At 44.1% G+C, this 22979-nt stretch overlaps 1 protein-coding gene across 1 annotated transcript in view; it reads left to right on the top strand.

Moving 5' to 3' along the window:
- The window catches only part of ABCA13 (ATP binding cassette subfamily A member 13), a 345676-nt gene that overhangs the window by 250499 nt on the left and 72198 nt on the right, over positions 1-22979 (top strand). The window contains exons 45-50 of the mRNA XM_054991725.1: positions 2960-3137; positions 5868-5983; positions 13449-13605; positions 15537-15790; positions 17611-17806; positions 19739-19848. Of these exons, the coding sequence (XP_054847700.1) occupies positions 2960-3137; positions 5868-5983; positions 13449-13605; positions 15537-15790; positions 17611-17806; positions 19739-19848 (1011 nt within the window). The remainder of the gene's footprint in view (positions 1-2959; positions 3138-5867; positions 5984-13448; positions 13606-15536; positions 15791-17610; positions 17807-19738; positions 19849-22979) is intronic.

The following is a 22979-nucleotide window of genomic DNA, read 5'->3' as shown; positions in this document are numbered from 1 at the left end:
TTAGTATAATCCTCCCTCCCACAGGAACAGAAATGCCCTTCTGTTTGTATCAAGTCAGGTTTCTATTGTAAATTACGGACTGGTGTCTGACAGTTTTCAGGTAGAATCCAGCCACCTAAAGGCTGCCGATTGGTTTTCAATGGAAAGTGGAGGACCTGAGAGTATGAGCAACTACATAAGTTGTTACAGACTAGGACCCCACGGACGCCCGTCTTTTATATACTACCTAAAATACATAAAAAGATTTCCCCCTTCCCCCCTGGCAGACCAATCGTGTCAGGGTGTGGATCTGTCCTGGAACCTTTAGCTATTTTGTTGGATATGGCTCTCAAACCAGCGGTAGCCACAATAGGCCCTCTTATACAAGATACTAGGGACTTTATTCAAAGAATTGAAGGAGTGCATTTGGTGGAGGAAGCTTGCCTCCTCACCATGGACGTAGCGTCACTATATACTATCATCCCGCACGAGTCGGCCCGAATGGTGGTGGAGGAGGCCCTGGACCTTGCAGGAGATAAAAGACCATCTAAAGGGTTTCTCTTACAGTTACTGGACCTTGTTCTGGAGAAAAATTATTTTCGGTTCCAGGAACAGTTTTTCTTCCAGGCAAGGGGAGTGGCCATGGGCTGTTCTGCAGCACCAAACATTGCAAATCTGTTCATGGGAAAATGGGAGAGTCAGCATATTTTAGATCAATCTAACCCATTTGGAACACAGATCATACATTACTTTCGATTTATTGATGATCTCTATTTTGTGTACAGAGAAACAGAGTCAGTTGGCAAGTTTTGTGAGTGGCTCAATACTAGGGATCCCAATGTGAAGTTCACTTGGCAATATAGCAAGTATGAGATTAATTATCTGGACGTGGTCACTTTTAGAGACACGCACAATAAGATCAGGGTGCGGTCCTACAATAAGGCCACAGATAAGAATTCTTATTTACGCTTTGACTCATTCCACCCCCGACATCTCCGGGAAAATATCCCGTTCAGCCAATTACTACGGGTTAAACGTAACTCCTCCACCCCAATTGATTTTAACAGGGATGGAAGGAGACTCTGTGGACAGTTTAACAGAAGGGGTTATCCGAATAAAGTGATAGAAGCAGCTTGGAGTAGGGCCAGCAATATAGATAGAGCATCGCTGTTTGAGCCGAGAAGAGTAGAGCAGGGAAACCGGATAGTTTGGGCTTTAGATTTCACTCCTAGGGCCAATCAAATTAAAAAGATAGTGTATCACCATTGGCCCTTGGTAGAGGGGATAGAAGGCTGTGAGAACACGCCGCGAATTGGCTTTCGCAAAACTCGGAGCATCAGGGACGAATTGGCATGGGCTGATATTAGAGACAGTGTAAAGCCCCACGACCTTCCACTAGGCAATTTTAGATGTGGCCATTGCCAGATTTGCGGCATTCTCAGTGTGGGCAGGGAACTTCACATTCATGATAATAAGTTGACGGTTCACCATTTTGCTAATTGCCTGTCCAAGTGGGTAATCTATGCGTTGGAATGCCCCTGCAGGTTATTATATGTAGGATGTACAACAAGACCAGTTAAAGTGAGAGTATTGGAGCACATGTCACGGATCCGCAATAATGTTCAGGAAGCGCCATTAACACAACATTATAGGGAACAGGGACACCCAGATAATGCCCTTAAAGTCATGATCTTGGAAGTTGTGGAAAGGACTAGTGGTGGTGCAGGGCAAACAATGCTTCTCCGCAGGGAAGCATTCTGGATTCAAAAACTGGACACAGTAAAACCCAAGGGACTGAATAATGAGTTATGTTTAAACTGTTATCTGTGAGACGTAATGTATTGTTAGATTTGAGGCATGGGAGGTCATAAGGAAATCCAGGGAATGGAAATGGTATGTTGAAATGCATGGTCTCTTTAAGTAATAATGATACCAATCAGCTTTGGCTAATTTAAACAAGGGGCAGTTAGCAGCGAGGCACGTGGAAGAGAATTTGCGATTTACTAACCAGGTGGAAAGAGAGATATGATGGTGATAGTTTTCCGTGGGATATCAGTGAGTATAAATAAGCATGAGCTATAAAGAAAAGGGGGTTGAAAAGTAATATTGAAGTTGATAGTAATTTTATAAGGTTATGTTAACTACAGATGGCACGCTCCTGATGAAGGTGGCACGAAATCTGCGTCCGTAGCCGGCCCCAGATTGAGCGTGGCGGTCTTCACTCCCCACCCCGGAGTCCTTATCACCTGGGGAATGACTGGAAGGAAAATTAATTGAATGAGTAAAAGAACTTTACGTGAACTGAGTTGTACTGCAGTTACCATTGCTGCACTGCGCTGCTGTTATTTATGTATTTGTACTTGAAGATATCATGTAATTATTGTAGAAATAAGAGGCATTTGCACTTTGTAAAAATTGTTTAATCATGTAAAGTTGCTTTGAGCACAGTGAGTGCTAACGTTTCTGTGGACATTGTTCCTTGTCAGTCTCCATACAGTATATGAGCTGAAGAGAGTAACTGGGGTTAAATAAGAAGGGGAGGGAAGAAAGGAAGACGGGAAGGGATCCTATGTGTGGTTTATGGGCAACCACAAAAATGTTAATAATGATAATAATAAGATTTGATTTATATACTGCCCTTCAGGACAACTTAACGCCCACTCAGAGGTGGGTGGGGCAGAGAGCTCTGAGAAACTGTGACTGACCTAAAGTCACCCAGCTGGCTTCAAGTGGGGAATCAAACCTGGTTCTCCAGATTAGAGTCCTGCTGCCCTTAACCACTACACCAAACTGTTCTCTATATCTTTGGGCTAATAAGTTCAGAGAATTTACTGAAATGAAAAATCTCAGAGCGTTTGTGCTCCAATGCATGGTCTGTATGCAATGGCTTCCAGTGAGAAATATAGTAGACATGAGAATAAAATAAACTAGACATCGCAGTGCAGCTGCTTTGCTAATGCTGATTTCTTTTCAACCTCAGAATGGAGAATGTCCGTCAGTGTGGAGTTGCACTGTGCATTGTGTTGGGGTTCTCAATCCTTACCGCCTCCATTGGAAGCTCAATCGTCAAAGACAGGGTATCTGGGGCCAAGCGACTGCAACACATCTCTGGGCTTGGCCACAAGACCTACTGGCTTGCTAACTTTCTTTATGATATGGTATGTGTTTTGAATGACATCATCTCTATGCAAAACCTTGGTGCCCCTGTGTTTTTAGAAAGTTGTTGGTCTCCTTTAAAAATGCTATGTATTGTGATCAGGGGAGTATGGCCAATGAGGGGTAGGGTTTAGAATGGCGGTTTAGGATCTGGGAGACTGGAGATCCAATCCCCACTCGGCCATGACTCGCCCACTCTGCTGCACGACCTTGGACCAGTCCATATCCAGGCTTGTTGTGTTGATGAAATGAGAAAGGGAGAACCAAGGATATCACCCTGAACTCCTTGGAAGATGGGTGGGATTAAAATGTATTTGATAGATCAATGGGAGTTGACCCGAAATTTCACATCAAGTAAAATTTTGTAGTGAATTTAGATGTTTCTAATTGGGCAAAACATGCATAGAATTTTAAGGTAAGCAAAAAGAGCTGAAGAGACTAAAGGAAATGTTCCAGATTGCCTTAAGTAGACTAGGGATTAATACAGCATTTGAGCATAGGGCCATTTCCACTTGTCCTTAAAGGGACAGCCCATTCACCGAATGCTGGCGGCTTTTCCCTTTCACTCCAAATGTCTCAGTTTTCAAAACGGTTGCAGGCTGTTGGGCTTCTGTTTTTTCAGCACCTTTTCTGGGAATGCACTTTCCCGCAGTCCCCAAAAAGGCTCTGAAAAAATGTAAGCCAAACAGTCTGCAACCATTTTGAAACCAGAGACGTCTGGAGTCAAGGGGAAAAACTCACCAGCGTTCGGTGAGTTGGCCATCCCTTTAAGGACGTGTGGAAATGGTCTAGTATTTAAAGAAACCTTTCCAAGCAAATGTTTCAGGACATAAGTTCAATGGAACTAAAAAGAGGTTATGTCTTTCCATATAGACACTGCCCAGAAATTAGAAATACATTTGGCGCGACATATGTTGAAAGTTCTTTTAGCAGTGCAATTCTATGCAGAGCTGGTCCAGTCTAAGTCCATTGGCTCTAGCAGGCTTAGACTGGAGTTATTCTGCATACAGTTCTAACTACAACTATAAAGAGATTCATTGAGATTGGTTAATTTTGATGTATTAAGTAAACAAATACAAAAAAAAAGATATATAAATCTCGAAAAAAGTTAAAATCCTGGTTTGGTAAAATTATGCTAAAAATGATAGTTATGCCTAAATTTATACATCTTCCAGGCATTACCAATTATTATTAATAATGATTAATCAAATAAGAAAATATGCTTTGGCTTTTCCCAGTATACAGTCTTTGCACAGCTGCAAACCTATATAGTGTTATAGTGGATCAGGAAATATGGAAAAGTTTTGCTCATGAAAAGAAATTCAGCTCAACAAAGCACAACACAAGCACTGCTGCTTGCTTGTTTCTTTTATCGTAGAAGGTGCTTGGAGTTACACCCTGCTAAGTCCACTGACTATGATGGACGTAGGTAGATATAAGTCTGCTTTGGATTGCACTGTTAATCATTCATTCATGGGTGTATCAAAATTTCTTAGGGTCCTTCCACATTAGCTAGATGCCTGAAACTTGGTACAAACATAATCAAAGGCAAACTGGTCATTTAAAAAAAATGGGATTGGGATACCAATGCACTGAACTGTATCTAAAATTGTTTAAGGCACTTTACATTATATAAAGGTAAAGGTAAAGGTAGTCCCCTGTGCAAGCACCGAGTCATTACTGACCCATGGGGGGATGTCGCACCATGACGTTTTCTTGGCAGACTTTTGCTACGGGGTGGTTTGCCATTGCCTTCCCCAGTCATCTACGCTTTACCCCCAGGAAACTGGGTACTCATTTTACCAACCTCAGAAGGATGGAAGGCTGAGTCAACCTTGAGCCGGCTACCTGGACCCAGCTTCTGCCAGGATCGAACTCAGGTCATGCGCAGAGTTTGGACTGTAGTACTGCCGCTTACCACTCTGCGCCATGGGGCTCTTATAGAAAGCTTGTAACTCCAGACATTTTGGTTTTTGAGAAATCCGAAAAGAGATAATTTTTAAATGTCTAACTGCTGAAACATACATGGGCTTCAATCCCCTTGGAAAGTTCCACTGATGGAAATCCTCCCAGTGCAGCCCCTCGTGCCCCCTGCTATTCCTGGAGGATGATAAACCTCCAGGAACTACCTGAGGGGGGAGAGAGGAACTGTTGCAAACCACCCCTCTCTTCCATCAGTCAAAATGATCAATGGGGTCCAACCCATGATTGGTGGTGGAGTGCGCCCTCAAGTCATAGCTGACTTATGGCGACCCCTGGTGGGGTTTTCATGGCAAGAGACTAACAGAGGTGGTTTGCCATTGCCTGCCTCTGCAAACCTCGTCTTCATTGGAGGTCTCCAATTCGTAACCAAGGCCAACCCTGCTTAGATCTGACAAGAGCAGGCTCACCTGGGCTATCCAGGTCAGGGCCAAACCCATGATTATCCAAATAGAAACTATTATCCCTCCAGCACAGAACCATCTAATCATACAAGGGAAAGAAATTTAGAAGGAGTTCTCTTTTTCCTTTGCACATTTGGTATGGGAGGAGACGGATTTCCAGGACCATCTCAGAAATCTGTAAAGGCGCTCATGCATTTATGGGCATGCCCCCATTTACTTGCTTTAATGGATCGAGGTAAGGGGGTTGTTTCCAGAAGCAGCCAGGAACAGATCAATGCTTGCAGAAGTGTAGGTGTATTAACTAATACACACTATCATGAAAATCCTGCTTTCCCCTCCCTTCTGTAGCTGTTGTATCTGGTTCCAGTCTGCCTGTGTATTGGCATTATTACCGTCTTCCAGCTATCAGCTTTCACTTTCCGTGAGAACTTGGCTGCTACTGCTCTCCTGCTGATTCTCTTTGGGTAAGTGATTGGAAGAGCTGCTCCACAAGTACAGCTGATGTCTCAGAAACAGAAATCGGGGAGGCCTGCTCTGCCCCCGCTGCTTGGGCACATGAGATTTGTGCTCAGTAGATAATTACGATTTCACAAAATAGGTTGAAAGAACAAGGTGCAGCAGGCGAGCTATTATGCTGGGCAGGAAAGATTTCCTGCACGCCTGGCTCAAAAAGCTTCCAAGAAGATCACGAAACTTTGCAGGGTTTTTTTTTTTTTACTATTAGAAATTATTGTGTGTTGTCACCTATGTGCTATGTCAGACTGGGTTGAGGCTAATAATCACACCAGACACTTGCATGGGTTAGAAATGGCCACAACTTTATTGATTACAGCTGGATGGAGCATTGGCCTGGCATCTGGGCACGGATCCCTGTTGGCATCGTAGGCCTGGCTGCCGACCGATGCATCACCCACGAGCCTTCCACTGGCACCTCGGCACACGGTGTTCCATCGCCGGCCCTGCCTGGCGACCGTTGCTTCCAGATCCGTCGGGGTGAGCAGTCCCGAAGGCCCACTCACCCTGTTGGGATCCGGCCCAATGCCTCAAAAACCGCCAACCCATAAAGTTGTGACAGTGCCCCCCAATGGTCCTTAATCAGCGGAGGGTGGGAGGGTGACCAGCTGCTCCTGTGGATGCTCGGGTGGAAATGGTGCTGACCATGCGGCTGGACCAGTGCAGGATGGATCCTCCTCCTCCTCCAACTCATCCCGCCTCCACTCCGTCCTGCCCCAGGTGCCAACCCAGCTTGCCGGTAAGTCAGCAGCTTCCTTTTACCTTTGCCAAAGGAATCTTCAGGGGGCCAAAAATTATAAAAAGCACATCCCAAATGCTATCAATCCGTGCTTAAAAAAAGAAGATTACAGATATTGTCTTGTAAATGTTCTGTCTATTAAGAAATTTAGACAGTTCAGTGCTTTGATCTTGTACAGAAGATCTCTCCTGTTGGGGAGAGAAGGGTGAAGAAGGCGGTCCCTACCACAAAGTTATTGATGGCCTTAGTTGAGTTTTTCACCAAACCCATAGACTGTTAGGGTTAGCAGCAGCTTATCTCCAAGTTGTAACCTGTGGAGCTCACCAGTCATGTCTTATGTCCTATCAATGTTTGACAGCCCCCCCATTTGTGTATGCCCAGCCAGGAAGCCAGCAAAATGCATGTGCATAGGGTATCAAACCTTGGTGTGCTCCTATCCCTGATGAGTGATCTCTTTTCTATAAGGCGGATCACAAGTTATGCAGTTTTAGACTATACAAGCTTACTGATGTCTCTTTTCTGCCCTATACTGCAAAATTTCAGCTGTTCTAAAACTTCACCTGCTTCAAAAATTCCATCTCGTTTTAGTCTGCTCTGAATCTATGGCAGGCAGGTATTGATTTCTCTTGATATTGTCGAGTGTAAATGCTATAGACTACACATTTTATGTAGTTTGGAGGAGTATTTTTGATAGATTTTAGAAAAACCTAGATTAGAAGATATGCCTTGGGCTTGGAACCTGACTTTCTGCACGTGAATTTTGCAGCCTGATCCAAAGTACATCTACTCAGAACTACTCAGTCCCATTGATTTTTCATAGACTGACTTCCTCACACATGCTTACCTGGCTGCCCTAGGCACCAGCTCTATCACTCACATATAATAAGACTCATTCGTTGAATAGATACGGTAGCCATCTCTAGAAAAGCTTAGGCTGCAATGCCTGTCCTTTGGAATTGAGTGGGACTGGCTTGGAGTTAGCCTGTAAATTGCCATCTATCACAGGCAGATAATAAATAGGGAAGAGGCATATAAATGCAAGAAATCACCAGAGTGACATAGGGTTAATAAGATGACCAATACTCAAATGATTCATGCAGACGAACCATGTATATTTTGCAACAGTGGGCAAACATTTTCCAAAGCCATCATAAGTTGATCTTGCTTCTTGCTGCACGAGCAATAAGGAATTAACCATCTCAGATGTCCACTACAGAAGTGCAAAACCTTTCCTTTTTCCACAGAGATTTTCATATCACTGGGGAAAAAAATAACATGGCAGGTTTCAGAGTAGACCCGTTTGTATAAATATTGTTGCCTGATGTATCTGGTGCTGAACTAAGAGTAGAGACGGGCACGAACAGGAAAAAAAAAACCCGGACATGATGTTCGTTGTTCATTGCCATCTATGAACAGGGACTCATAAACAACCATGAACATGGCCCTGTTCATGAACATGTTTGTGGTTGGCTGTTCGTGGGGGCCAGCAGGCTCTCCTCCAGCCATCATCCAAGTCAAGATCCCTACTGTACCACTCCCAGAAACCTGACCTGAGCAGGCACCAGGAAAGGTACCAATAATAAATAATAGCTTGGCCCCAGAGCCTGGCAGCAGCCCTGGAACTTGAATGGGTAGATCCCTACCTCACCACTCCCAGAAACTTGACCTGAGCAGGCAGCAGGAAAGGTACCGATAATAAATAATAGCTTGGCTCAGAGCCTGGCAGCAGCCCTGGAACTTGAAGGGGTAGATCCCTATCCCACCACACACAAAGAAAATTCAAGCTCCAATGCACTCTATCAATGGTTGTTGTGGGTTTTCCGGGCTGTATTGCCGTGGTCTTGGCATTGTAGTTCCTGACGTTTCGCCAGCAGCTGTGGCTGGCATCTTCAGAGGTGTAGCACCAAAAGACAGAGATCTCTCAGTGTCACAGTGTGTCACTGTGACACTGAGAGATCTCTGTCTTTTGGTGCTACACCTCTGAAGATGCCAGCCACAGCTGCTGGCGAAACGTCAGGAACTACAATGCCAAGACCACGGCAATACAGCCCGGAAAACCCACAACAACCATCGTTCTCCGGCCGTGAAAGCCTTCGACAAGCACTCTATCAAAATGCCAACAGCAACTGTCTCTCCCTCTCCACTGTCTGCAAACTACGCCAGAGCTGGGAGCCCCCTCCCCCCCGCTCTTTGCTCCCTTGTAACAAATTTGGAGCTCCACACTTGAAAGGAAGACCTGCCTATCAAGCTGAATTGGGCTTAGATTGGGGCAACAGCAGGAGTTCAGAGTTCAGACAATCCCTGCCAAAGTTGCCAAGGGAATTGATTGCAGGTGCCAGACTGTCTGGCTTGACGAACAGCAACGAACGAGGCTTGCAACAACCACCTGTTCGTTTAGAATGGGGCCTCACGAACAGCTTGTTCGTGAATAGCAAATTGGGCTGTTCGTGGCTTTTTTTGTTCGTATTGCTGTTCGTGCCCATCTCTAACTAAGAGCACATGAAGTGAGCACTTTTTATTGGTCCTCATAAGAACATAAGCAAAGCCATGTTGGATCAGGCCAGTGGCCCATCCAGTCCAACATTCTGTCACACACAGTGGCTAGAAATCCAGTGCCATCTAAAGGACTGTCAGTGAGGCCAGGACACCAGAAGCCCTCCCACTGCCTTCCTTCCAGCACCAAGACAACAGAGCACCACCTCCCCACAAAGAGAATACCATCTATCTCCTGTGGCTAATAGCCACTGATGGACCTCCATATTGCTTAAATGAGGAATAACTTGGATGAGTCATCACTTGTTCCTCCCACTCCACCCCTTTATTTGTGAACTTTTGACTACCACCGAGAAACTCGGTGTTGCAATCAGGACAATTTCTGCTACAGAAAATGAAGATCATAAATATTCCCAGCCCCTGCAACTCCTGACCTATCTGCACTATATTGGTCTCATCATGAGTGCAAAACACAAAGTTCTTCTCAGCACATGACAAATTCCCGGGGACATTCCAACTTCCTTCTCCCTAGACATCTTGCCTTATTTCTGTTTGGAAATTACACTTATCCCCCCCTTTCCTCCCTTGTCTTTAAAAATATACATTTGGAATTGCCTTTGTAGTTTATCCTGAAGGGAAAGCTGTGGGGGAGCTGCTGATCCATGACTTAGTGGTTTGGTAGTATAACTGATGTATTACATTAGACCTCAAAAGAATAATATAAGTTAAATTTTTAGTGCCTGGAATTAATTTTTTTTATTCATTATTAGTTCACCTTTCTTGGGGAGGGTTGCATTTGTTAACTTCATTGAACAGTTATATGACAGCGACCGTCTTGCTGTGCGTTCTGCATATTGATACTGGGTTGAATCCAAAGGTAAAGGAAAGGTGGGTGACTTTTGCCGATTCACCGCTCCAACAGCAGAGCCCTGCTTTGTTCCCAATACCATCCATTGACCCTTTATGAATGAGATTGGGTTCTTTCCTGTTCAGCTATGTTTCTTTGAATTGTAATGGTCTTTTGGAGATAGCTGTTCAATATAATACAAAAATGTTTAATAAAATACAGAGCACTAAAAAAGATCTCTGCAAAACCTTGCCAGTCTTGATAGCTGGATCTTTTTTATATTAAAAAAAAATTCCTATGGATTTCATTTAATTCAGTCAAGATAGCCGTGAGTTTTAATGCACATAACAGTTCATCCCTGAGCTTTTTGCTAATTTGGCCCTCCTGGCACACAGACCAGGCTGCTTGGGGCTGGGGGCCACATTTGCCGCCGTGGAGAAGAGGAGGCAGCCCGCCTTTTCTCTCTATCCAGGTATCTGGGTGGGTGGAGCCAAAACGGAGTTACTGGCTCTGCTCACCCAGCCCCTCTCAGTCGTTGCTCTGAGCTCGGCCCACCCACCTCTCCCTATAAGCAGTGCAGGACTAGCCGGTTGCCGTTTATCAGGGCCAGGTAGGAATTTTTTCTTCTCCCCTAATTGGCTCTGTGGGGAGCTGTTTTTTGCCTACCTTGCACTGTAGGGATTAATTTCTTAGGGGTGTTGAGCTTGTAAATAGTTTGACCACTGGTAGGATGGGATCAAGGGTGCTGGCCAGTGACCCCCTTGGCGCATTCCTATTAGGTGGGAATTGGGGTCTGTCTGGAGCAGTTGGTGAGGCTGTACGGCTGCCAGCTGTGAGGCCAGACTCCCTGGTGGGGACCCTGGACAAGGCCACCCCCAGGCTCCACGGCTGTGGGGGCTGGAGCTTTACAGGGGGAACCACTTGTCTGGCTACCGAGTTCCAGCCATCCATGGGATGGAACACCCCCGGGGCAGTGGGGGCTCACCCAGACAGGTCAAAGCGGAGGTCCGGGTGGATCCCAGGGCTTGACCTGTACCGCAGTTAGATCCCTTGCCGCAGTGACAGGTTTTGTTATGGTTTAATTAATAAAGCGGCCCTTATTTATACCCAAACCTTGTGTCTACCTTTTATTTCGACTGGGGGGGCAAATGTTCATTCTTGCTTGGTAGTACTGTGTCTGTTTTATGGCAGCTTGCTGATGATGTCTAAAATGATGCATTCTCATTTCTATACAGTTCATCCCAGTTGAGAATCCTTACTCTCCTAACAGTTTTTAAGGGAGGAACAAATCCTTAGCATTTATGTGTCCCTTAGAGCAATCAAAGAACTTTGCATACAGAAATTCTTACAATGATCTTATAAAGTAGGTTAAGATGAGCTCCTTGTTTAAGATCAATGGTTGAAACTGAAAGAGGGTATGAATTACCTAAGGCTACCAAGTTGTTCCGGATGACTGTCTCTAGGCCTGATTCAGATTTCGCTCTGCACATAAGAAGCCCGAGACATTCAGTTAGCTTTCCTATATCAGACAATTAATTTCCTGGCCGGAGGTAAACCTCAACAACGTTTTTGGTTTATTTGGATTATAATATACAAGTAAAAATATTACTAGAGAATTTTGCCTCTGTTTTATCTTGCTATTGAAACATAATTATTTATACGTTAACATTAACAAAAAGAATATTATAATCTATGATCGACCTCAAACTAACTAATTGGGGGCCAGTTTTTACCCAATCGGTGTTTGGCACGACCTTGCACTTCTGCTTTGCACTGGGAATGATGTCATTCCCGTAAACATTCCAGAGTGCACAGGTGCACGCTCGGGCAGGGGGGGTCCTGACCCATTCCCTTAACTCCCCCCCCCCACCAGCAAGGTGAGAGGTGGTGGGGGCAGAGTCTGGGAGTGGGGAATCCCTCACCTGCACTGGGGAAATGGGGACCCTAAGAAGGAACAAGGCAGTGTAATCCCATTCCCTGCCTGTCTGAGGTCATAAGATACCTGCCTTTGGCAGCTGGCTGGCCAGTGAATGATCAGACAGGAGGTGTTGATGACGGAAGAGTCTCATACCCAAAAGCCCCACTGTGCACTCAGAAAGTACCCAACCAGTATTGCTTTCCCCCTGACTTTTCATTTTGAACAGTTTAGCATTTTCTGCCACCATACTTTCAAACTCATGTTTGCCGTTACGTGGACTCATTTTTTATCTTCTTCAAATGAAAAACCAGGAATGATTTCATGATCATACATCAGCTGCATAAACGTGCATGAAGGTTTGCATGTGGAAATATGAACTTTTTAGTATGTTTGCTGTGCACCCAGCAATGGGCTGTGGGGCTTCACCTCATATATTTTCCCAGCCATCCCCTGATTATCAGAATGTTTCACATGAATTGGGGACAACAGAGAGTGCCACCCGGACTAGGTAATCTCTCCCTTCCTCTTTTTTCAGAGCAGCTGTTGGATAGTATAAAGATACCCAATGTAACCATATAGACTCTGCTTCATGCAGAATGAGGATAATTTGAGGACGATAGATCGGGATGCATGAACTTGTGGTGTTCTCCTGTGTACTATCTTGTATAGGACATGCAGAAAAAAATCTTAGCCTTTCTTTATGCTCAGAAAGCCACCAGCAGCTCTGGCATGTACTGAGATGTTTCAGTGGCAACCTTTCTGCTTGACACAGCCAATGATAGTAACGCTCACTTAAGCATCACTTCCTTTGCTTTCAGTTTTAGTTCCAGCACACTCTAATCTCCTTTTCTCTCTGAGCTCCGTGCCAAAAGGTTATCCCTCACCAAATTTGTTTTTCTACACCTCATTGGAGTGGAATTGCTAAAAACGATACAGTCATTCCTTGCTGTTCCATAAATCAAAATTGGCAGCTGCTTGTACCCAGAAGCCAAGGGGTGTTGGTTTAGGATCTGGGAGACACAGAATTCAAATCCCTGCTCTGTCCCTGAAGCTTGTTGGGCGACCTTATATCAGTTACTCTCTCTCATCCCAGCCTCTCTCACAGGATTGTTGTGAGGATAAAATGAAAGAGCGGAGAATGATGTTGTAAGTTGCTTTGGGTTCCCATTGGGGATAAAAATAGGGGATAACTCTCTAAATAACAAGTACGTCATCTAGAAAATGGATAAAAATTATTCTCGGTATAGGAGAATATGACAGGGCAGCATAAGTGAGTGAACATGACATACTCAGAGAGGCTATAATGAGGCAGGAAAGGTATTATCCTCTTTTGTCTTCAAAGCAATGCTAAATGCACTCAATAGAGTCCTGTATTCTATACAATTAATTAACATATTCCATCCTTGGGTCTTGTTTCAGGTATGCAACTCTTCCATGGATGTATCTCATGTCACGCTTTTTCACCAGCTCAGACATTGCGTTTATTTCCTACATCTCCTTAAATTTTGTGTGTGGCCTGTGCACTATGCTGGTGACTCTCTTGCCTCGGTTGTTAGCAGTGATTTCTAAAGGAAAGGTGCGTACGAATTGCCTTGCTTGCCTTCCTTTGATAGAAGTACCTCCATAGGGTTTTACTTGCATTCATAATTTCATTAAAAATATGGTCGAATTGTTGGTGTCTCTTCTCCCCTCCTTCTTGTTCCTAACAATATTGTTCTAAAAAATCCTAGAGGGGATCCTTGTTCTGTTTATCTCCCCTCCCAACAAAATTTTCTAGCAGTTTTAGCACATGTGAAAACAGCTATAATTGAAACCTTGACATTTGCTAGCCCATTAATTCTTTATTGCCGCATAATGGGAGTTGTTGCGGTCCACTGGATATATAATATGCATTGCAGAATTTGTTGGTGTACAGGAAAGGCTCGTTAGTGGAAGGCGTGTAATGTGATTCGTGAGCCCTAATAATGTGAGATCTATGGTTGTTGGGGGTTTTCCGGGCTGTATTGCCGTGGTCTTGGCATTGTAGTTCCTGACGTTTCGCCAGCAGCTGTCAGCAGCTGTCAGGAACTACAATGCCAAGACCACGGCAATACAGCCCGGAAAACCCCCAACAACCATCGTTCTCCGGCCGTGAAAGCCTTCGACAATACAATGTGAGATCTGTTTTGCTCACAAAACTTAACTCGAAATAGGTTTTTCATCATTCTCAATGGAGATTATTCTTGGCATAGATCTAATTTCAAGTTACGTCTAAACAGAGTTTTCTGTCATAAAGACTTACCAGCTCTGTCTTTGACCATGGACATAGGGTGACTGGTTAAGTATACTAGAAAGATTTCTGGATTCAAAGTGTGGGAAATTGCATAGCAAAAAATAAATTTTCAGACTTTTTTGTTGTGGAAATATCTCCACAATGAAAGGGGCTAGACACCTTCTTCTTCTTCTTCTTCTTCTTTTAAGAAAATGAGTATTCAGAGGAACTAGTAGATTTTACTTTAAAGATACAAGTTTTTGTTATAACGCCGTATGAACACCTATCAAAACTATCTCATGTTGCCACAGATCTCTGAAAAGAAACTAAAAAAAAAAGGTGGGGGTTGTGAAGATAAACCCTGTCTTAGAACAAGTACAAAAGAACGTGTTTCAACTTGAATTTTTGTAAAGTTACCTTGGAGGATCTGGTTTTAGCTCCTAAGGCCACATTAATTTTTCATAAAAAGTAAAATCTGTGGAGCATCTCCACTTCCGATGCATTATAGATGTGCTTCTTAGGAATCTTAGAACAGAGTGTAATGTTCCGTCCTTTGTTAAATATGTATCATAGGTTCCACTTTTTATCAGCTTCTGTTCTCCCTTTTCTCTCTTTCTTCGTGCACAGTGATTGGTTATATTTGTTTTTTTGAGGTTTCCTTTCCTGGAAGGCTGATGAAACTCCACCATCATATTCCAACCTATATGAGCCAGACAAGACATGGGTTTGGATTTCATGGAAAATGTTTGCTGAGGGAGAGAGATTTTTCTTGACTCCCCCTCCCACTGCAAATCTCCAGCTCCCCCCTCATGCTGTTTCTTGAAGATCTTTGTCCCCTTCAGGAATAGCATGGGGGGGGGGGATTTGGGGCCTGCAGTGGGAAGGGGTATGTGGGGACATCATATTCTGTTGATGGAAATTCCTTTGATTTACAGAGATTTTCCAATTTGCAGAGATTTAGAAGCTTTTGAGGGCTACATGACTTGTTCTTTTTGGTAGTATCTAGCAAAAGTAGGCTCTTAGGCAACAGCATAGTCAGAGTTTCCTCACTTTATTTCACCGACTGCTTCTTATCGAGGGGGGGAAAGACTAGGATCATAACACTGACATGTTACTTATCTTATCAGGTGTTGCAAAGAGGTAGATATGGCAAAAGCAATATGTCCTTCATAATGGCTAGTTCAGCTCTAGATTTTCTTGTATGGTTTTTTGAATTAAGACACTTTATCGTGGTTGGTCTCCCTCTCACTTTACAGAGCTTTCAGAATATCTACGGCATCCTCAAGTGGGCCTTCATAATTTTCCCACAGTTTTGCTTAGGCCAAGGCTTAATAGAACTTGCCTATAACCAAATTAAGTTTGATCTGACAAGCAACTTTGGAATCAATTCTTACGTGACTCCTTTGGAGATGAACTTCTTGGGCTGGATCTTCACAGAAATGGCCCTGCAGGGTATGCTTCTCTTGCTCCTGCGGATCCTAGTGAATTCGGACCTGCTCCAAAAACCAAGGTTTGTGACCTTGTCTACTCTGCTTTAGCAAACATTGAATTTTTCTTCATATGAAGGGAGTATTTCCTTTTCCAAAGACCTTTCTTTACTAGATCATAATTCATTTTAGCTTTAGTGCTCTCATATGCTGGAGTTTATTATGTTGCGTCTTTTCCTGAACTTAGATATTTGGCTGGAGAATATGTGGTAGTTAAAATACATGAATAAGATAGTTCCTAGTTGCTTGGTTAATAGTTAAAGCTACAAGTGGACAACCTACAAAGGCTTGTGGAGGAGGAGAGAGCCCCCCCTTTACTCCATTTCTCCCAGTCTTCCTTCTCACCATACCTGGAAATTGGAAAATATTTTCCGCTATAAGTCTTATCTATTATTTGGCCTGTGTGGGCAACACTGTGTTGGAACATGGCTAGAAAAGGCAGCAGTGTCTGCCAACACAATTTCAACCATGACTTGGGGAGTCAGCCACATTTCAGAATGTAGATCCACTCTAAATTGGATCCAGTTTATGCCCTTAGAGATCTTCAGGTGCGGTGTGGTAATGCACGAACATCCCGTAATTCTTAGAACTAGATTTCTCATGGTTTATGGTATCTCCAGCCAATGGCATGGCTTAAAAGCTGAGCCATGGTGTGGTAGTGTTTTTCATTTTAGTGACGTTTGTACAGTCACAATTCCAGGGGGACTGTAAGATGAAACGAGAATAGCTTGTGTAACAACCCTTTTTTTCCTCTCAGTTAGATTTTGCCTTTAACCCTTTTCTTCTTTTACACCCTCTGAGTAGATTGCTGCCACCAGGAATTATATTCCAAAATAACTTAAATTTCCCCTTTTATAATGTGCCCAAACGTCAGGCTCCTTCACGGGACTATGTGGCCCTGAGGATAGGAAATGGGATATGGGAATAACAGATACTCTGGGTTGAAAAACACACACAAAATAAATGTTTATTTTTACAAGAAGCGTAATGGTTTCACTAAAGTACTTAAGCTTGAAGGTTTCAAAAAGTGTTATTTGTTCTTAAAGTTACTTTTCATAGATACAGCCACTCAGATCTTCTCTCAGGCTGCGCACACAGTTTGCCTGCTTCTGATATCAGTTTCTCACTCAAATACACAGAAGACTTTCTCTCAGGCACACATACAGTTTGCCTCTCTTGCCCTGAATGAATATTCTTTCACAAACACACAGTTCAGGCTTCACACAGATTGCCTAGAACAAGAATCCTTTCAGGCTTCCACACAGATTGCCTACTTTGCCCAGTCTCAATATTTTTCTCAGGGCCAAGCTACAAGTGATGAATGACACTTGAATGGCAAGTGAACAGACTCACATGTATTTCTCCCTGTTCACTTGCGCTCCACTTGCCCTCAACTCAATCAGCGCAAGTGAACAGGGAGGAATACATGTGAGTCTGTTTACTTGCCGTTCAAGTGTCATTCGTCACTTGTAGCTTGGCCCATTGACATTCATAGACACTCTCAGGCTGCACATAGCTTGCCTGTCAAAACCCTGACTCAAAGTTCTTTCTCTGCTCAGTAACTGAAAACTGCATTCACTCTCAGTCATCTGCCAATCACCTCACTCACTCACCCCTCTCTTTCACCCCCACTCTTCATCTGTACCACACCAAACATTTAAAGACACACACATTTAAAAATATTACAGCTTGCTTCTCAGGATCCCTGTGCAGACAGTGAGGGGCTTAATATCTCACCTTTTCCAGTTTGCATGACTTTCCCCTATGCCTATACAATGAAACTTAAAGAAATTGTATTATATCGGCCCATTTGGCTTCACGGTTGGTTTCTTTCAACTCTTAGGGACCATCGCTATATCACCAACACCTCTGTCCCACTTCCAGAAGATATAGATGTAGAGCTGGAGAGAAAAAGGCTTTTTGGAGGAAGCAGTGGGAATGATCTCCTCCTGTTGTACAATCTCCAGAAGAGTTACCAGGGTTTCAGCAAGAGGAACACAGCTGTGAAAGGCATCACGTTGGGGATACAGAGAGGAGAGGTAGAGTGACCTTCTCTCCCCCAGTTTTGTCCCTTGTACTTTTGAAAAGTGAGCTCTGTGATCCATTATTAATTTACTGTGTTTTTTAAAATTTGTAAGAGCAGATTGACACAAGCATGTTTGGTCATTTCAATCACATGTTTAAATGAAAACAAGCTAAGGGCCAAGCTACGAGTGACGAATGACACTTGAAAGGCAAGTGGATCAAGTGGAGCTCAAGTGGAGGGCAAGTGAACAGGGAGAAATACACTTGCCATTCAAGTGTCGTTTGTCACTTGTAGCTTGACCCTCAGATGCTGGACCGGCCACTTCTTGGTTTATTTATGTCATTTATACTCTGCCTTTCTGAGGCTCAAGGCGAATTTCACAGTGTGAGATCAAGGACATTTCCATAAACAATGCCATAAGATAAATAAATACAAGTTTACAAAGACACAGCATTAGCAAGAATCCAATACAGAGTTGAAGAAATACTGAAACAGCATAAGCAATTCTAATACTGACATTAGACAACATATAACTTCCCAGTAGGATCATACATAAAGCACAGGTAGCACATAAGAGCACATACTTAAAGCAACAGATAGTATGTAAGGCAACATAGTGGTGAAGTCTATGGTCCCTAACTCATTAGCGAAGCATCTGCGACCCCCTCCCTACAATACAGCCCTCCTATCTGAGTAACAAAGCCATTTTGAATAACTCAGTTTTGCATTGTTTCCAGAAAGCCAGGAGGGTGGGGGCATCCTGACCTCCTAAGTTGGCTGCCCAGCTAATGGTCTCAAAGCTACTGGCTACCTGTGTGGAACCAGAGGAGGCAACACAAGGGAACCAGTTTGGTGTAGTGGTTAAGAGCGCTGGACTCTAATCTGCAGAGCTAGGTTTGATTCCTCACTCCTCCGCTTGAAGCCAGCTGGATGACCTTGGGCTAGTCACAGCTCTTGCTCTCTCAGCTCCACCCACCTCACAGGGTGGTTGTTGTGGGGATAATAATGACATACTTTGTAAACTGCTCTGAGTGGGTGTTAAGTCATCCTGAAGGGTGGTATATAAATTCAATGTTGTTGTTGTCGTCGTCGTCATCAAGAGAAGAGCCAGGATAAAAGCTGGTAAATGAGGATGGAGCCTTTTTCATTTAAATGCCTGTGCCTAAAAATGTTGGTGAAACTCCAAACCTTCCAACATTTGAAAAAGGAGCAGTCCAATAAAGGCATTGCTTCACTTGCATTTTTGTCCAAAGGTCGTATCAGCTGCTTTAAGAGTCTCCCGTGCGTGAGAAAGGGAAGAAGAGGCATAAGGATGCATGCCTGCCGAGTTGCTACACGAGTTCAGAAGTAGATTCTGTTTGCACATGTGTGCACTGCGATTGCCTCCACCCCTATCCACCCTGTCACAATTTATAGTAGTGATCTATTCTGTAGAACCTCAGAGCTGCTTGTAAAGTCATCAGGGGTTCCTCGATCAGAAAACCATTAAGAGCTGACAAACTGTCTGAGAGAAGTCTTGTCGGTCATTAATTATACTCCCCTACCATGCGCAGCTACAGAGGAGTAGTGAGGGCACTTTTAATTTATGTAGGGTGACAGAACTCGTTAGCTCCCTGCACAAACGGAGCTTGTGTCCTAGGAATACACACCTGAAATCCTTAGTTGCTCTCAGGGATTCTGCAATAGAGTTTCAGGAAGGTCTTCAACATGATAACCGATGTGCAAAGGATCCCATCAAGGCACGAAATTTGAAAACCACGTACCGGATCCTTCAGCTTCGTGTCCATTGTGGGGAGGCAGTGGGCTTCCCAGACAACTGACCCGCTTTCCAACCTATGCCACCATTGCTACACAACACATGTTCAGAAAAACTTAAGCAGAACTTTAAAGCTCCTCAGTGTGCTCTTCTGCACAGTTATCAACTACATATTTTTGTTCCTGTTAGTGCTTTGGCCTCCTCGGGGCGAACGGAGCCGGGAAGAGCACCACATTCAAGATGTTGACTGGAGATGTCATCCCCTCCGCAGGACGTGCTGTTATCCGGACTCCTATTGGGTAAACGAGCATCCATTTTTGTTCAGAATTGCGTTGCTCAATAAAATTAATGATCAGCACCAAGAAAAGACACAGCATGCTTCCCTTACTTTCCCACTGTAAATGGCATAATTATTATCACAATGGCTTTGTCGATGGTGGGGGGGGGGGGAAAGAAAAGGTTTTGCTGTTAGACTGAATGTTATACTTGAACATTGTTTAATCCCAGCAGTTCAGTTTAATTGGGAATGTGCTTCTGCAGTACAAAGAGAGCAGGAGAAAAGACATCTCAGCACACAAACACTCAAAGACACAATTAAGTCAATAGCATTGGGAAACGGTGATAAGCCACATCTGCAGGTATGCACGGTAACAAACAGTTTTCCGAAAATGGTTGTTGTGGATTTTCAGGGCTGTATAGCCATGGTCTTGGCATTGTAGTTCCTGATGTTTCACCAGCAGCTGTGACTGGCTTCTTCAGAGCATAGCCTAACCCAAACAGGACACAGTATCCTATTCCAGGACACCAAAATACTGGACAACACTTCCAACTACTTTGTCAGACTGCACAGGGAAGCCATTGAAATTCATAAGCATAAGCACAATTTCAACAGGAAAGAAGAGACTTTAAGAATGAATAGAGCATGGTTTCCAGTCCTGAAAAACACCAGGCTAACAAAACACAATACATCCTACAATAGCCCTGGAGAGAAGATTAGCATATCAAGCACCAATCCATATGCAAAAGAAACTCCTCAGGATACAGTGAAGCCTCCCGCCATTAGCCTTCCACACCCTGGGAAACTCTTACAGGATGACTCAGCTCAACCCCACCCCTCCTGAGTAGATATAAATGACCTGCCAACATCTTTTCCACACTGTGACACTGAGAGATCTCTGTCTTTTGGTGCTACACCTCTGAAGAGGCCAATCACAGCTGCTGGCGAAACGCCAGGAACTACAATGCCAAGACCACGGCTATACCGCCCCGAAAATCCACAACAACCATCATTCTCCAGCCATGAAAGCCTTCGACAATATATAGTTTCCCAAAAAGTTTACTACTCTGGTACTAGTGTTGCCAATTCTATGTTGGGAAATGCCTGCAGAGTTGAAAGTGGAACCTGGGGAGGGCGGGGTTTGGAGAGGGAAGTGGCCTCAATGGGGTATAATGCCACAGAGTTCACCCTCCAAAGCAGCCATTTTCTTGACGGAAACTGATCTCTGTAGTCTGGAGATCAGTAGTAAGTCCAGGAGATTTCCCGGCCCCAAATGGATTTTGGCAACTCTATCAGGAATACAAATGATATGGTTGGATCCTGTTAGCTTTTCTGGTAATGAAAGAGGGAAGAGGGGGTGCCTTTTGACCACCAAAATAATGGGACTAGTGTGGACCGAAACTTTATAGAACAGGGGCTGCCGTTAAAAGGGGAATCAGAGAAGATCAAGCAGAAAATCTGGAAGGATCCTGCTGATACTTAGGAAGAAGAGGCTAAAAAAGTGGTGAGTGGAAAGTGAATTGTTTTCCATATGCTGTTCCGGGATGTAGATAAATGTTGCTTCCTCATTTGGTTTCTGGACATCGCAGACAACCAGGGGCAGATCTACTATGACACAAATGAAGCTTAAGCTTCACGGCCCTTAATCCTGGATTGAACTACTTATTATTGACCTTAGACTATGCTCTAATAGCCATTTCACGTGGCCTCAAAATGTCCCTGTAATTGGTCAAATTTCAAAATTTTCTCAGGGGCTCGCAGCATCTGAACTCCCAGCTGTTGCCCTACCATTGCTGGTTGAGAAGCCCTCCTCCCATAATAGTTCAAGCTTCAGGGTCCCAAAGATGTAGGTCCACCACTGCACACAGCCAGGTTTAGGACTGATAACCCTCCGGGTTTTGCTTCGATTCAGGACAGATAAGAGGAAATACTTTATACAATGAGTGATTAAAATGTGGAATTCGCTGCCAGAGGATGTAGCGATGGCCACAAGCACAGATGGCTTTAAAAGAGATTAGACTGATTTATGGAAGATAGGTCTGTCAGTGGCTACTAGCCCTGGTGACTAAAGGGAACCCCCACATTCAGAGGCAGCAAACCTCTGAATAGCCGTGCCATGAGGAAACTTCAAGGGAAGTCTTGGGCCTCTATACCTCTTGTTGGCACTCCAGAGTAACTGGTTGGCTACTAAGGGCCAAGCTACAAGTGATGAATGACATGTAGTGACCAAGTGGAGTGCAAGTGAACAGGGAGGAATACACGTGAGTCTGTTCACTTGCCGTTCAAGTGTCATTCGTCACTGTGATCAAGTGGAGCACAAGTGGAGTGCAAGTGAACAGGGAGGAATACACGTGAGTCTGTTCACTTGCCGTTCAAGTGTCATTCGTCACTGTGATCAAGTGGAGCACAAGTGAAGTGCAAGTGAACAGGGAGGAATACACGTGAGTCTGTTCACTTGCCGTTCAAGTGTCATTCGTCACTGTGATCAAGTGGAGCACAAGTGGAGTGCAAGTGAACAGGGAGGAATACACGTGAGTCTGTTCACTTGCCGTTCAAGTGTCATTCGTCACTGTGATCAAGTGGAGCACAAGTGGAGTGCAAGTGAACAGGGAGGAATACATGTGAGCCTGTTCACTTGCCGTTCAAGTGTCATTCGTCACTGTGATCAAGTGGAGCACAAGTGGAGTGCAAGTGAACAGGGAGGAATACACGTGAGTCTGTTCACTTGCCGTTCAAGTGTCATTCGTCACTGTGATCAAGTGGAGCACAAGTGGAGTGCAAGTGAACAGGGAGGAATACACGTGAGTCTGTTCACTTGCCGTTCAAGTGTCATTCGTCACATGTAGCTTGACCCTAAGTCAAACAGGATGCTGGACAAGATAGACCACTGGTCTGATTCTTTGACAGCATCCCCTGGCGATGGTGCTGGCAGTTTCATGATAAGCTGCTCCAGAACTGAGCTTGCTATATCAAAGTGCTACAACGCAGCTCGGCTCAGCTCCTTGACAACTTGATTGGTACTTTACAATACAGCCCATCTCTTCGGCAATCTAATCAGCTTGCAACAGAGCTCCGCAGTCTTGCAGAGCAGGTTGTATTGATCCAGAAACTTCATGGACGTATGCAAGATTAAAACAGACCTATGCAAGGTCT

This window comes from Eublepharis macularius, chromosome 11, assembly GCF_028583425.1.
Source record: "Eublepharis macularius isolate TG4126 chromosome 11, MPM_Emac_v1.0, whole genome shotgun sequence".
NCBI lineage: Eukaryota > Metazoa > Chordata > Lepidosauria > Squamata > Eublepharidae > Eublepharis > Eublepharis macularius.
This window is presented reverse-complemented; position numbering and strand designations above follow the sequence as displayed.